Below are 16,315 nucleotides of genomic sequence, written 5' to 3' on the forward strand. Positions count from 1 at the left end.
AGAAAAAATTAAAAAAAAAAAATGTGGGATCCCAAGTATTTTGCCCACGTGGAAGGAGCTTTAGCCTTTAGGGCACAAAATTTTACAATTTGTACTTTAGTTAGACTTTTGATAAGGGAACTAACGAAGGACGATGACGATGACGATGACGTTTCTTGAGAAAATCAAACAACAGATTTAAAAAGAAAAATGGAATCTTAAACGGTAACATAGCAATTGGAAAATTATTCAGTGAACTGAACTTCGGACGGGGGATCACTGGAATGTCACTATGATTGACAAAGATAAGGTGACCATGTGAGCGCACGTCGGTCCAAATTCAATTTTTCAAAAAGGGAAATCATAGCATCACAGGCCATATAGCCGTTACTAAGATTATAAAGTGTACATATTTTATACATTCATTTCTTCGTAGTTAGTAAACAACAGCAGCGTATTAGATTGCTATAAATTAATATAAAGCCTAGAATATTAGATTCGCATTGCTTAATTGCTAATCAAGTGTGTAAAATAAGAAGCATAAAGCTTGCTTGATTTTTTTTTTTAAATTTAAAATCTCGTAACCGAGATTAGTAGAAGACCATTAACAAAATTCGTAAGCTGAGGTCGTTCCACTTGCCAACATCACAAGGCTAAAATACATTCTAATTATTAAAAGTTAATGTTGCTTTCGCATTGGCAGTTAATAAGCTACCGACAAGCAAAAGGTTCATTAAGGATTAGGAACTACGAGAGGGACTTTCGTCAGATATATTACATCTGCTCTAGTGCTTCATGGACCATTCGTATTTTTACAAAACATACCAAGAAGCAACTAAATAATTGAGCTTGTTAGTTGTATTAAGTTCACAAATGTCTGATCTAGAAATGATGGAAGTATGTACATCGCTGCAACTGTGTAATCTTCAGCTACCAATGAGCTCAACAGGAATTACCTGCCACTTAACTCTTCTTCATGGTGAGTTGCTGCGAAACCTGCCCAATGAACAAGAAGGGAAAAAAATGAAATTGATTGCATAGTCACAATCAAGACTCAGTGGTTTTAAGACATTGCAGTTGGAAAACCATACCTCAAGAGAACAAGAACCTGTCTCATTGACTGAATAATAAGCATAATACGGGAATCAACACAATCTGATTATATTCATGGCCTCATCTTTTGCTGCTGTCTCCGAGGCAAGAGAACTACAAAAAAGAAGTGAAGTTTTCCTTATTTAGTCCAGCAATATAGCTTATATAGTCTACTGTTTCACATAATGTATGAGCACTACCTTCAGATATGCTGCAAAAACTTCCTGGGGGAAATATCACTTCTGGGCTTACACTTAGCAGAGATGGAATGATCAGAGCCGAGGCACGTTTACTGCATAACGAAAGTACAAATTATGATGTTTAATTACCCAAGGTACAGCCTCAAAGACACGTGAGTTTTTGGTTCTCACCGAGACTCGTGCTGTAAATATCTTATCAATCAATAGGCCTACTGAGAGAATATCAAGTGTTCGAACCCTCACAAAAAGTAATTATCAGGGTTTAATTTCCTTTCTCAACTAGTCTCAGTAATTATGTAATTGTAAATATGTAATCTCATATAATATGAGTTGTAATATGAGCAATAGTCTAATATAGCCTTGAAAAACAGAAAGGCAGGTTGCGTATGCAATGTTTAACATTTCTTCTTCTGCTTTAAAAGTTTAATACAATATTTAACTATACACAACAAACAAGTAACATACCTGGCCCATGAAGGAATAAATTTAGTATTCAGTCTGTCGTCATCATCTTCTTCCTCTTCATTGTCTGAATCTTTATATGGGGAGATATCATATGACGGTTCTTGATTTTGGTTGGTGACAAGGTCATTTTCTGTTGCTTTCTCTAAATGGCCTGTTGCCTAGAAAAGAGAAAATGATGTCTTAGCATGAGTCTGTAATGCAAGAAATATAAATTTTTATGACTTCAATCTATATAGGTTGCATCTTCAAGTTATTTGTAACTATTACTAATCTTATATAATATGAAGTAATTCACAATAAAGTTTGATTAAATCAATTCTAACAGATAAATTACCTTTGATTTATCCCCACAATCAGTTGAAGGCTCACTAACTTGAAGGACAATGCTTGTTTCTCTGGCATCGCTTGTTGAAACCACAGTTGCCTTAGATTCAGTCTTTTTCATTTTTGCAGGATTTTCTTCTCCTTGGTCTTTTACCCTTTTATAATCCCTCCATGTTTCATCCTTGGATACCTTCGTTAAATTTAATTGTTCATCATGTAACAGAAACCAAAAATTATATCTGTTCCTAATACAGCAATGAGAGAGCAATCAAAGCACTTCGCATCATAAGAGATCTTACCATCAGCAAATCAGCCTCTTTCTTCTTTCTTTCCTCTTCTTTCTTTGCACGTAATTTTTCCTCATGTTCTTGCTGCTGCTTCCTAGATTCCATAACACGCTTTCTTTTCCGTTCCTTCTCCTTCCTTTCTTCTTCTTCCCTTTGTCTCTTTCTTGCAGCCATATCAGCCTCTTTCTTCTTTTTTTCCTCTTCTTTCTTTTTCTTCTGCAGCTCCAGTTGCTTCAAATTTTCTTGCTCTAGTTTTGCACGCTCAAGTTTCAAGGCTTCCTTCTTCATCTTACGTTCATTCTCTTTCTCTACTGCAAGTCGCTTTGCAGCCTCAGCTGCTTCTAGTGCCTTCACTTTAACATCCCTCTTCCCTAAAGAAAGCACATCTAAAAATCAGACACCAAGCCAGGAAGGACAAGAAAAATAAAAGGGTACCAGAAAGTGATGCATGCATCTTCAGTCACTCGATCGTTTAGCCAATAACAAACTCGATGAATAAATCTCATATAATTAGTTGCCCTAGATTGCAAACCATTACAGAACTTGTAGTTTTCAGCTTCAGCAATCAGAAAAAAATCCAACAGGAATACCATTGGAAAAAATCCAATGATTTATCCCTGAGCTCATAATCCAGTACAATAACTTAAAGCTTCTAGTACTATGCATTTATGTTGCAAATCACGATATTGCTGAAATTACCTGTAATAATTGCAGCTGCTTGTTTTTGTTGAACTAGCGGAATAAAGGAAGTGATGTTGGATACAATGTTATTATGCTTACTTTCTCTATCTGCAAAACTCGGGCCTCCTTTTCTCAAACTGGGTTTTTCAGATAATTTTGGCTTAGTGAACCTGTTATGACTCACCCTATTTACACAATTTTCTCCAAATGACAATGGACCATGGCTCATTTTTGCCTGCCTTCTATTTTTCTTATTGCTGATATGCTCTACATGCTTCTGCTTTGCCCTAACAGTCCTGGAGAAACTGAATTCTGTTTTTACAGATTCTAGACTACTTCTAGCTGCAAATACATCTGTTTTGGGAACAGATCCAGTAAGGTTTGGATTCTTGGTAATGTCAGCAAGTGGTTCTCTTTTGACTGAGGAAGGCATCACTTCTAAATTGATGCCTTGATGAACACCAGTCACCATGTCTGTGTTCTCATCTTCTTCACTAATAAAGGGAAGCTCTGGATTTAAGCTACCTTGTTTATCTGAACTTGAGGAGTTTGATTTTGTCCAATCCCATAGTTCCCCAACTGGTGATGCAACTTCCAAACTGATGCCTTCTTGAAATACATTAACCACCTCATCTGTGTTTTCATTTTCTTCACTAATGCAGGGAAGCTCTGGATTTGAACCACCTCGCTTCTCTGAACTTGCAGAGTTTGATGTGATTCTATCCCAGAATTTCCCAATTGGTGATCCAAAAGGTTTCCTGATTTCCGAGGCCGGCTGCATACTAGAAAACAGTGAGCAGTCAGAATAGGACCTTCCTTGATAAGCATGGTCGGCTTCCTCATCAAAGCAACTATAACTAGCCTTAAGTTGTTTGACAATATTATCATTTAATGAGGGATTATTCCTCAGGTCAATGCACTCTAAAAGCCTATTCGGAACTGACTGACATAAATTTGGCGCTTGATGCAATTTATATGTAGTGAAAAAATGGGATAATGGTGTATTCATGCAAGCCGATTTGCAAAGCTGCTCCAACACACTAGCACGTTCTATTGTAGTTTTTGGAAGGTCCAGTTTATCGAAGTTAATATCCTCTCCAGCCGTGCCTGAATGCCCATTATCTGTTTCCAAAATGAACCCCTCAAATTCAGGCATAATTTGGTCAGAACCAATCAAATCAACCAATTTTCTTTGAGGAGAGCCAACTGAACATTGTGAAGCTCTGCCGTTTCCTTCCAGATGGCATTTCCCTTCTTGCATGCCTATTTCATCAAAACTTAAGTGTTCTGAATTCCACTGTTCAGTTTTCTCACTAAGATGCAATAGGGCTTCATTCCCACCCATAGCACGCTGCTTATCTGGATCAAGGATAGCCCTAGTTGAATTTGACACAGCTCCTTCCACAACTGAACAATATTTAGAATTGGCACCCTGATTGTTGAAACTTGAAACTAATGGCACTTCCAGCTCCTGTACAAAAGAGAAATGGGTACTGTCCCTCTCCTTGGAGTTAGATTTATCCTGTCAGTAATACAAACAGTCAAAAGAGCTGCAACACAAGCAGGAAACAAACACATGTACTCTGTGAAAACATGGTCCAGACCCTCAAGCACTGTTATTATGAAGTGAAGAAAGTATTAAAATAGCATGTAGCCCCCAGATACGTAAACAACCTATTCCTCTTCTGACCCATTAGATCGGCTAAAAATCACACCAACCAAGCAGTCCATCTATGCATAAAATAATGCCCATTCAATTCTATGAGTTTGGATTGTGATTTAAAAGATGACAACTTCATGATGAGATCATGTTATAATGCATCAAAAACTTGCAATTTTAATTAAAAAGTTCAAAAGACGATTCATTGAAAGTGCAAAAATATTCTATAATAAGGTTAAAAATTGCTTATATTAATAGAAAAATAGAAGACTAAAGCTTGTCAAATAGTACTCGGGCCACGAATCAATGAAAACATTTTGTATACATATTAACTGATCTGCCCAAATATTCTTTGAAATCTCAGGCGATCAAAGGAACATCTCACAAGAGTTCTGGTTAAAGGCTCTTTTTTGGTGCTAAAAGGCTTTAAATGCAACAGACAGTCAAGTACCTCATCAACTTGCAGCTTATCTGAAGATTGTGATTCCACTTTCATGTTGTGATGCCCATTCTGATCCATTTCACAAACTAGGCTCTTGTTGACACCTGATTGTGCAACAACCTCTTCCTGAGATATAGAAAAGCATTGATATTTCAAACAGCCTTTAGTTTCATCATCTACACAATCTAATTTTCTACTGTATAAGAAGCCTGTGAAAGACAAAGGCGGCTTTACCCTCATGCTTGCTGAAGCAGAAAGGGAGTCATTGAGGTGACCTTCAACTTTTCTTCGCTTATGCTGAGACCATGAATCCTCTGCACCACAGCTAAAATTATTTCCTGGCAGAATAGACTTCTTTCCACTTTTCCGCCTCCATTCAGAAGAATCAACATTCTTGTCTTCACCATTAGACCTCTCGGTACAAAATGAGTTAACTTTGTTAAAGGAGTCCGTTGTAGAAAAGTGTTGTTGGTTATAAGTTTGAGATATTGTAATCCCAGTAGAACCTGCAATGCTACTGTTTTCCTCACTCTGGATATCACCAATGGTTGCTTCTTTCACCACACAGCTTTCACAACATGCATCAGCAGGCTTGCTATATTCCAACTCATAAGCAGGATCGGGTTGTAAAGAATAAATCCCAACGAGAGATAATTTAGATCCTTCGGTTACGACCTTTTCCAGATGATCCATTTTGACAAGTGCACTTCTATCCTCATTTGATTGCACAACATCATCCTCCTGAGATAAACAAAAGATTGACATATTAGATCAGGCACTAAGTTGTCTTCATAACTATAATGATTGTAAATATGCAGATATGGCCTTACTCTCAAGCTTGGAGCAGCAGACACAGCATTAGTTCTACTTCCAACCTTTCTTTGCTTTAACTGAGGCAATGAACCCACCATATAAGAGCCTAGACCTCTTTCTAAGGAAGTAGAATTCTCTTCAATCTTTTGTTCACCTGATTCAGGACAATCTACATTTTTGTCAGTCCTACTAGATCTCCCAGAATAAGCAAGGCTACCTGCATATGAGGACTCTCTCATAGAGCTATATTGTGGAACAGAACTTTGAGATCTTCTAATCCTGCCATAATAAATGCTGCTGCTCTTTTCCTTGCTCAGGAAATCATATAATTTTGCTCCTTCCACCTCACAGCTTTCCTTATCAAAATCAGCAGCTTTTACCAATTCTGATTCATGAATTTGGACAGGCTGTAGGGAAGAAATCCCAACAGTAGATGATTTGAAACCTTCAGTCATGATCTCTTCCACATGGTCCAATTTGTCAACAGGACTTCTATCCTCATTTGATTGAAAAACAACATCCTCCTGAGATAAACAAAAGGAATGACATTTTCAATCACACACAAATAAATGATTGTAGAACATAAAGATATGGTTTTACCCTCCAGCTTGAACCACCAGACATGGCATCAGTTAGTCTATCTCCATCCTTTCTTTGCTTGAACTGAGGCGATGAACCCACCAAGTCAGAGCCACCCCTTCCAAAGGAAACTGAATTCTTTTCAATCAGCTGTTCACTAGAGTTAGGACAACCTACATAGTTGTTATTTCTACCAGGTATCCCAGCATAAACAAGGCTACCAGCTTGTGAGAACTTCCTCGTAGAGCTAGGTTGTTGACCAGAACTTTGAGATTTCGTAATCCTGACAGAATAAATATTGCTGCTCTTTTCCTTGACCTGGAAATCATATACTTTTGCTCCTTCCTCCTCGCAGCTTTCACTATCAAAATTAGAAGTTTCTATCAATTCTGGTTGATGAAATTGGTCAGTCTGTACGGGAGAAATCCCAGCTGGATGTGATTTAGATCCATCAGTCACAAGCTGATCCACATGCTCCATTTTGTCTACTGGACTACTATTCTCATTTGATTGTATAAGATCATCCTCCTGAGATAAAAGAAAAGTATGGACATTTAATATCAGGCATTAAGGCTTTGTTGACATTGATGTTTAGCAGTTGTGGCTTTTTAAGTGTCAGTGGGTGCCAACTAGTTGAGTCGGTAAAAACTATTGTGATGAAAAAACAAAAGGTTTAGGGTTCGAGCTCCGCTTTCATTGTTAGGAGGGAATTGAGTTGTTAGGCTGAATGAGAATAAAAATTTAAAAAGAAAAATGAAAAGGAAAAATATTGTTTCGCAAACACCTACCACTATGGTTTGTAAGTTAAGATGATTTTTAACTATAATATTTGATGAAAACTTATATTACCATGTTTTAAAACTATTAACTTTAGAAGTATTCTATCAAACAATTTCAGCTTTCATTTTACAACAGCCATGGCTTTTAAGCCATAACACCACAATAGCAAAGGGAACCTAAGTTGTCTTCATAAATAAAATGATAGTAAACACACAGATGTGGCTTTACCCTGAAGCTTGGAGCAGGTGACACAGCATCAAATAGTTTACCTCCAACCTTTGTTTGCTTGAGCTCAGGCAATGAACCCACCGTGCCAGAGCCAAATCCCCTTCCAAAGGAAGCATAATTCTCTTCAATCTGCTGTTCACTTGATTCAAGACTGCCTACATTGTCGTCAGTCTTACTAGATCTCCCAGCATAAGCAAGGGTACCTGCATGTGAGGACTCCCTCATAGAGCAAGGTTGTCGAACTGAATCTCGAGATCGCGTAATCCTGCCAGAAGAAATATTGCTGCTCCTTTCCTTGCTATCATAATTATGTGCTTTTGCTCCTTCCACTTCACAGCTTTCATTATCAAAATCAGCAGTTTCTACCAACTTTGATTCATGAATCTGGTTGAGTTGTAGGTGAAAAATCCCCACTGGAGATGATTTAGATCCTTCAGACACGATCTGATCCACATGATCCATTTTGTCAACTGGTCTTCTATCCTTATTTAATTGCACAACATCATCCTCCTGAGACAAGCAAAAGTAGTGACATTCTACATCAGGCACCAAGTTATCTTCATAAGGAAAATGGCTGCAATTATGTGTGTGTGAGTGTGTGTGTGTGGCCTTACCCTCAAGCTTGGGGCAGAAGATACAGCATAATTTGGCCTACCACCAACCTTTCTTTGCTTGAGCTGATTTGATGAATTCACCATGCCAGAGCCAAAGGAATCAGAATCTTCAATCTGCTGTTCATTTGATTCAAGACAACATACATTGTTTTGATCCCTACTAGATTTCCCAGCAGAAGAAAGGCTATCCGCATGTGAGGACTCTCCCATAGAGCTAGGTAGTTGAACAGATTTTTTAGATCTTGTAATATTTCCACGGTAAGTATTGCTACTCTTTTCCTTGCTCACGAGATCATGTACTTTTCCTCCTTCCACGTCACAGCTTTCATTATCAAAATCAGCAGTTTGAACCAATTCTGACCAACCAATTTGATCAAACTCTAGGGAAGTGATCCCAGACCTCGTACATAGGCTAGAATTTACACAAAAATCATTCTCAAATGATAAATAAATTTTCTCTGCTTTTGCACTATTACGAGCCTCTAGAGCCCATTGCCTTGATTTTGATCTTTGAACCCTGGCCAATGATTGAAGTGGCTCAGGGTCAATGTCTGAAATTCTTGAACCTATCTGATCTTGGGGAGATGCAGCACCAAAATCCATCTTGAGCACACCATTTGAGTCACACACAGTATCATTGACAGTAAACTGATGCAGATTAGACAGACCATCTTCTGCGACTAATCCTTTGTTTGAAGCATGAAGTTCTTTGTTTGAAACATCTACCGGCTCTTCATTTTCATCCGTAACAGCCAGCTTATTGAAGGGAACACATTTATAGCTGGAACGAGATGTCACAGGCTGCAGACCTAGGATTAGGGGTGAAATAAGCTCCTCCACACATGACTCTGCAATGATACCGAAGATTTTTAAGGAAAGCCACCGAGATAACTCTTACCACTTATATCTATGGCAGCGACATGTAGTGGTATCTCTCATGGTAAGGTTGGGTCCAATGAATCACCACTCTTATGGCCATCAAGTTCATATAATTTTTGCAATTTTAATTATCATGACAAATGCTAGAAATTACAATATTTCACAACATACTAAAACATGGTGCAAAAGCCTTCAAGTTCTCTGTCGTATTTTTTTTTTTTTTGAATGACAAACAATGATTTCTCAAGCACTATTTTATTTCTCCATGGTAACATATCTTCTTTCTCTGATGACTACTTGAGGATTGATCTATTGGTGGATCACTTGATTGATTAACCCTACCCGCCTACATCTACTTGAGAATAAATCAAACATGGAATCACCTAGGTACTTCTTCATTATCATACTAAAATAATTCCGTTGCTTGTTTATAAGAGCACAAATATTTTGAAATTGTGCTTTCAAAAGCATGAAAAATACTGTTAAAAAAAGGATTTAGGATGCAAAACTGACAACATAAAACACTTAAAAGAACCATACCATTTTCCTTGCCATGGAATTCACTTAGATTTGCTTCTTCCACCTTGCAGCTTTCCTTACTAATATGAACAGATTCATCCAGTTCCAATTCTTGTACATGGTCATGCTGTACGGGAGCACTCTCAGAAACTGTAATTCCACCATCCAAAACACCAGCATTATTCTCATCTTGTAAATTACTTTGAAATAATTTTGCACTCTTACGAAGAGCCAAAGCCCTTTGCCTTGACTTGGATCTTTGAAAGTTTTCCAGCGACTGGGCTGGCTCAGGAGAATCATTAGACAGTTTTTCAAATCCCTGATCCAGCAGTGATATAACATCATCAGAATCCCCCTTCTGAACGCCATTTGAGGCACCTTCAACATCATTAACTGGAAGCTGAGGTGAAACAGACAATCGGTCTCCTGCATCAAAACCTTTAGACAAAGTGTGAACTTCTGTGAATGAATTAGCAGGAAAATCCCCTTTATCAGCTGGGACATCAGGCTTGTTGTAGAGTGAGCAGCAACTGCCGGAATATGGCACTGCCAACGGTGGACGTGGGAGTAAGAGCCCCGATATAAGTTCCTCCTTATTCAAATCTGCCATGACGTCAACAAAACAACTATAAATTAACCAATGTTATAAAAAATTCCCAGCAATCAAAAAATTTCAAGACACAATTGTTTATTATTTACCAAATTCGATACTGATCAGCAAAGAAAAGTAGAAAACATCAAATTTCAAATTTGTTGTAAATTCAACTAAAGCCTTAATAACAAAGTAAAAGGGTCCAGTGACATCAATTTTATTTACTCTTCAAACTAGCAAGCTATGTTCAGTGTAAATACTTTAAATTATATGTGACTAATCCTTTTCCTATTAAGTTATCAGTCTAATCGAACAAAAAGTAATGCAAAATTTCACCTCCTAAACACTACCAAAACAATGCCCTAAATATTTCTACATCCGAAACTCGACACTTCAACCATAAATTCTCAGTTTCAAGAGCCCAAAGCTTACTGATTACTCATTTTAAGAGGCAAAAAGAACTTAAATTTTGCTTTTATTTTCAAATTAACACTCAAATCGGAGCACAAACTACAAAATTATAATAATAAAGTTAAAAAATGAAGATAAATTGGAGGAAAAAATAAAGAAACCTAAGCAGAAATTATTTAAAAAATTCCGAAACGATAGCAACAAATTGAATGGATTGAAGAAGAAAGATAACGGAAGAGGTGAAATTACCATTGGGAGGACAGGAAAAGAGCCAAGGAGGAGGGGCGATTTCGTCAATAAGACATTTGGAGGCGAGTTGATGATCGAAGAGAAGCGTCTGGCGTTTGACCTGGTCTTCGATCCACTTCTTCCTCTCGAAGATCTGCACGAACAGCTTCTCTATCGTTCCCATTGTCTCTTCCTTTATTTCACGTTCTTTCTACTCCATTTGATAGATTCGGAATCTAGACGATAGAGTTCTTCTTAAGAGAGAAAGCAAGAGTGAAGGGGAAGGACCAGCGAGGGAATTTGCGCGTTCTGTGATCGACGGTGGAGATTGACTTTGTGATGAGCGCGTTTGGGAATTTGAATTTTGGGATAAAACGGGCTGGGCTGGGCTAGGCCGCCGGGTTGATCAATTGACAGTCGGACCCGGGTTGGAAAATAACCCAATTGACATTGAAATATGCCAACCAGATCCCTGGAAATTTGTGCTTTCTCAATTGAGGATATTTTTTTACTGGATCAATGAATTAATATGTGACAATGTTACTAAATAACAAAATTTGAATTTTTTTTTTCAGTACTAAGATCCGTGAATCTTAATAAAAATATCAACTCATCTTCAAATCCAAAAAAGTTGTACGTGAATTATCATTTTCAACTCCATCCAACAAGCTGTGAATTGTATGTTTTTCCTCAGTAAATTATCAAAGCCTCAGTGCAGAACAGAAGCGACGTTCTGTATGTTTTGTTCTATTCAAAAATCAAGTAAATTATCACTCAGCCCCAGGTATATTACCACTGACCATATCTCAAAAGCTACCCCATAAATCGAAGGTTGCTCGGCTATTATGCAGACAATAATACAGCCATTATTTCTCACAAGCAGTAAAATAGATAACAATAAAATTGAAATTGCATGGTTCTAAAATTTATTATACAAGAATATAGTCCCAAAGATCAAAATAAAACGTACTCATTTTAGACTATGGAGCCACTTTCTCTTCCTTCCATTGGACATCGCAACAAACATCCTTCTCCAGTCTATACTAGTAAATTTCTCACAAGCTTTTACGTAGACATCATCGCCCAAATCGTCCATAGCCTCCAATATTTGAATGCATTCTTCGATGGACGCATGTTCAAGAAAAAGAGGAGAGCGTTCGTTTTCATTTCCTGATATTTGAGGTGTCTTTGATCTTTTGCTTGGACAAAGATTGTTTAGGTCGTTGAGAGAGCAGCGTCGCTTGTTTTTCACAATGCTTTGTTTACCACCTTCAATGTCAAAGTACATGTTTGCCGCATCCAGAACCCCTCGAATTTTCAACTCTATCTTCGTATTATAGGATTGAGAGGATTGAATGTACGCGATAGTTTCATCAAGCAGATGATAATACTCGCATCCCTTATTCTGAAATTGTTTTGCAAAAGGGTTTTTCTGTGCATTTAAAAGAATGATAAATTAATTAGATACTATCCAAAAACCATATATCTTAATCATATATAGGATGAGAGTAATTATAACCTCGATATAAAATTCCCAAACATCTTCATGTGCCCGAACTATGTTGGTCTTTGGATCCCAAGCCATGCCCGTATGTGCCAAAAGTTTTGAAAATTCATGATGTACCCTACACAAGTGATCGTATTTAGACTTCAACTTAGAAACAGTATATCTCTTGCCAAATTCTTCAAACATATTATCTTCTATGGAAGTCCATGCCATTTCTTCCCAAGTTAAGGCTAGCAGTCCATTTTTCGCTACTTTGTGCAGTAGCTTAACGAAATGCTCCTCAATAATTGGCCATGGAGCAACATAATCGATTTGCTCATCCTTCGAACCCATGCTGCACAAAATACAGCAAAATGTTACAAAATATATTTGGTCATATATAAGAAATTAACTATGAATTTGTGACTTACAATTCTGCTGATTCAACTCTAAGCCAATTCGGTGGGATTTTGCAAAATAAAGAAGAATGATAAAGAGTCTTATAATTATTGGTTCCCAAGTGATGGACAACCACATCTCGAGTATTAGTAACGAAATATATGCAATTTTCTTCGAAGTCATCTCTAAACTTGCTAACACATAGCGATGTGGAGCTATGTTTTCCCAAGAAGATTGCATTAGGGCCGATATTTCTCACCTCAATCCACCGTTTCCTGTGCCAATCCAACCTATAAACATCATATTTTTGACTTACTCGAACAAGTAACAATTCGCCCTTCAACTCGACGAAGTAATTATTTCCGTACGGTCCAGTAGAAGATACGGGCAATGAAACTGCTTCAACAGAACCAGATCTAGAAAATTTTAAATGAAATATTTGACCCGCAAGATCGGCGTAAAATTCACCCTTATAACAAATAGTATCACCCCAGTTGAAACCATTGTAGTTACATTTATGGATCATCATTACCGGGGTCCAAGTTTTGTCTCCTGGTCTGCAGACGTACAAATTAGTACCATCAATAGCAAGAACAACACATTCGGGATCCAAAGGGCTAGTTGATGTCACCACTCTCAAATCTTGTGGTTTGCAGAATGTCCCTAAATATGGTATCTTGATTTGATCTCTAGTAAAGGGATTCAAAAGGGATGGATTTTTTTTCCTGTCGAATGGAATTGTTAGCAACCAGCCGTCGGATGAGCTCGAACACCATCTTTCCTTCAATTGTGGAAGAAATATTTGGTGAAGGTTCTTTGTTTGGGTGCTGAAGAGAGTGCAAGAGTAGCACTGCTTTTTATCATTATTCGACGATGCTGATGCTAATGCTAATGATGATGATGATGATGATGATGAGGAGAGCAATAGAAAAGGAGACTGCAGGGATGTAAGTTGGCGGTATAGAGTTCTGATGAGAGATCTCCATGAAAGGCAGACGGCTGCACATTGCGAGATATCTTCACAATCTGTGAGTTTTTGGAAGATTTCTGAAAGGAGTTCGATGGGAAGATCCGATGACCATGACCTTCGTAATAACGGTTCTGCTGCTGCCATTCTTAATTATGATTGGATTGAAAACAATAAACCCTAAACCTAATATTTAAGTCAAGGCTTGACACGTGGGCTTATAAACAGTTGGATTCAATAAGTTTACATATGAGCTTATGAGCACTTGGAACTCTCTCCCCGTGCAAGTGAAAGCATATGTGGATAGCTTTTACATTAGTTTTTTAACACCAATTTTGACATTAACTAATGCCATCTTATAATCTTAATTATTCATTCATTTTTTATCAACCATCCCCAATATTATTTTTCATTAACTTGCTTGAATCTTAAAGAATATTTATTCAGAAATTCAGAATTTGAACTCGACTCATATGAATAGAGAGAGAATTAAATAAGCATGGATAATTTTTCTTTAAAAAAAATTAATGATAAAAGGAGAGATAAAACTTAGGATATCTAATGAAAAGAGGATCATATTTCAAAAAACAAAAAAAAAATCAAATAATGAAATAAACATGAATATATAATTAGGATATCTAATTCTCATGACCCCGATTTCAAGAGGAGAGCTCACATATTATTCATTATATGATCATCATCATCATCCGAATCGTTGATAGCCTCCAATAATGTCTCTTCGATCAATTGATGCAGGAGATCTTGTTCTATTTTCTAATAGTGAACCAGCCAATGCGGTAAAGACTAACCAAACAATTGAAAACTACTGGCTGCTATATGCCAAGTAGAAAACACTTTTACGTTGATCAAATAGTGAACCCGAGCAATTTTCAACGAAATGAAATATTTGATGATTTTCTCTGAAAAGTCCGTTAAAAATATCCATTTCCAATCGCAAGAGATGTAGAATTGTGTTTACTTAATAGCAATGCATTATCACGCACCCATATTTTTCAACTTAATCCAAATTTTCCTTTGCCAATTCACCTTGTGAATCTCAACATGTTCGCTGAATTTCTTAACGAGTGATAACTCGCCCTTTAACTCGACCAAGCTTGTCGTACAACCACGAGTCAGCACTTGAGCCTGAGTCCTTCCACATAAGACGGTGCCGGTGAAAGAGATTTGATCAAGTTGATTGTATTGATGATGATATAGGAATAGGAGAGTCTTGATAAATATGGCTGTCTGTCTCACCAGGATTTGAATCCAAATGACCAATAAAAAATATTATTTGAAACCATTCAGCTATGTCATTAGGCATTAGTGTAGTTTTAAGAATACAAAAAAAAAAAAAAAAAAAAAAAAAAGATAGAGAAAAAATGGAATTACCATCCGTTAAATTATCATAAGCACGAAGTAGCATCATCATGTGTTTAACTTAAAAACAAGATTATAGTCTAAATTTCCATTAGGTTCATATCGTTTATACAACTGAGAAGTACTTCAGTTATGCACGGACACAGATTTCGGGGGTATGATAGGCAGCTCAAATCCAGCACCAAAACAGAAAGGTTCAAATGGGTGCAATCCCAATCATAAACAAATATAATTGTTTCCCCTAACAAACAAACAACGAAGTGCACTTGCACTGCAAAGAACTGAAGAAACACCGCTGAAGCCAGGGAAGAATTTTTAAAGATGATTTTCTCCGGATACTCATAGGGCGATTGATGACAGCCTCCACCTCAGAAGGGGTATAGAGATGATACGTTGGAGCTACCCTGGCGATATCAACATTGTTTGGAGTGACCTTTTCTTCCATAACTTGCTTCAAAATTGATAGAGCAATTGTCTCTGCCTCCTGAAGGGTTAAATCCTTGTTATATTGCTCTTGGAGAGAACTGTCAGCTCCTTCTGAACCTGAACCAATAGCCTTTGCATTGCATTGCCAGAATGTGCCAGATGGATCTGTATAGTACAGGCTAGGTCCATTCTCGTCAGATCCAGCAATAAGAAGGGATACTCCAAATGGTCGAGACATGGATTCTTCATCGCCTTCACCAAAGCGTAGCACCAGATCACAGAGTGCTTGTGTAGTAGATTCTACGGTCATTGGCTCACCGTATGAGAATCTATGATTTTGAGTTTCAACCCTTGCATGTTCAACAAGTGTACGAGCATCAGCAATCAATCCACTCATAGCACATCCTATATGCTCATCAATTTCCTTAATCTTCTCCACACTGCTGGGCTCCAGCAGCGGTGAAGTAATGCGTTTCTCGACAGCAAGCACAACCCCTTAAAACTAATATTGTTACAGATCCTTAAAACTAGTGCTGTTATATTTACAGTTGAGAAAAGTTTGGAAGAAAATACAAAACTAAAAATATTTGAATAAGTTACAGTTAAGGATAATATAATTAGCTGTTACTTTCGTCTTCAACCCAATTGCAGTTGAACCCAGCTTAATGGCCTCAATAGCATATTCGACCTGAAACAATCTTCCTTCTGGAGAGAAAGTGTTCACTCCTCTATCATACTCAGTCCTCGTAAAGAACATGTTTTGTTGCTGATTGGATCTGGAAACCTGAGCTTAAGAGTTGATACCGGAACTGTGTTAGAGCGAGAGTTCCACAGTTTTATATATTTATAATGAGTACATCTCTGTAACTTGTAGGATAAATCTA

General features: G+C 37.4%; 2 protein-coding genes across 3 annotated transcripts; both read right to left on the bottom strand.

Annotated features, from left to right (window-relative positions):
• Positions 1–506: 506 nt before the first annotated feature.
• LOC18055147 lies at positions 507–11,121 on the bottom strand. Of its 2 annotated transcripts, none has more exons than XM_024192376.1 (15): positions 10,795–11,121; positions 9,564–10,145; positions 8,193–8,992; positions 7,531–8,040; positions 6,544–7,050; positions 5,961–6,467; positions 5,365–5,871; positions 5,140–5,256; positions 3,047–4,550; positions 2,360–2,718; positions 2,071–2,250; positions 1,737–1,894; positions 1,272–1,363; positions 1,071–1,185; positions 507–975 (listed from the first exon to the last, which is right to left on the bottom strand). In XM_024192376.1, exons 1-14 carry the CDS (start codon positions 10,955–10,957, stop codon positions 1,145–1,147), a joined length of 6,027 nt encoding a protein of 2,008 aa, XP_024048144.1. In that variant the 5' UTR covers positions 10,958–11,121; the 3' UTR covers positions 507–975; positions 1,071–1,144. The 2 variants fall into 2 exon arrangements, with proteins under 2 accessions (XP_024048144.1, XP_006452596.1); XM_006452533.2 differs by having other exon boundaries at positions 8,145–8,992.
• Positions 11,122–15,125: 4,004 nt separating this feature from the next.
• On the bottom strand, positions 15,126–16,254 carry LOC112095813 (proteasome subunit alpha type-5-like). The gene is given in 2 exon segments (XM_024178171.1): positions 15,126–15,951; positions 16,060–16,254. Coding segments are annotated over 2 exon segments (834 nt in total). The 5' UTR covers positions 16,189–16,254; the 3' UTR covers positions 15,126–15,246.
• Positions 16,255–16,315: the final 61 nt, after the last annotated feature.

The sequence above is a fragment of the Citrus clementina genome, unplaced genomic scaffold (assembly GCF_000493195.1).
Source record: "Citrus clementina cultivar Clemenules unplaced genomic scaffold, Citrus_clementina_v1.0 scaffold_1, whole genome shotgun sequence".
In the NCBI taxonomy this organism is placed as follows: domain Eukaryota; kingdom Viridiplantae; phylum Streptophyta; class Magnoliopsida; order Sapindales; family Rutaceae; genus Citrus; species Citrus x clementina.

Excerpts from the sequence above, each read along its gene's own strand:
- LOC18055147 (XM_006452533.2), bottom strand. The coding sequence starts at position 10,957 with ATGGGAACGATAGAGAAGCTGTTCGTGCAGATCTTCGAGAGGAAGAAG. Across the intron at positions 6,468-6,543 it reads CTGGTGGTTCAAGCTGGAGG|GAGGATGTTGTTTTTCAATC; the intron begins GTAAAACCATAT and ends TGTTTATCTCAG. Across the intron at positions 1,364-1,736 it reads TTTATTCCTTCATGGGCCAG|TAAACGTGCCTCGGCTCTGA; the intron begins GTATGTTACTTG and ends TTCGTTATGCAG.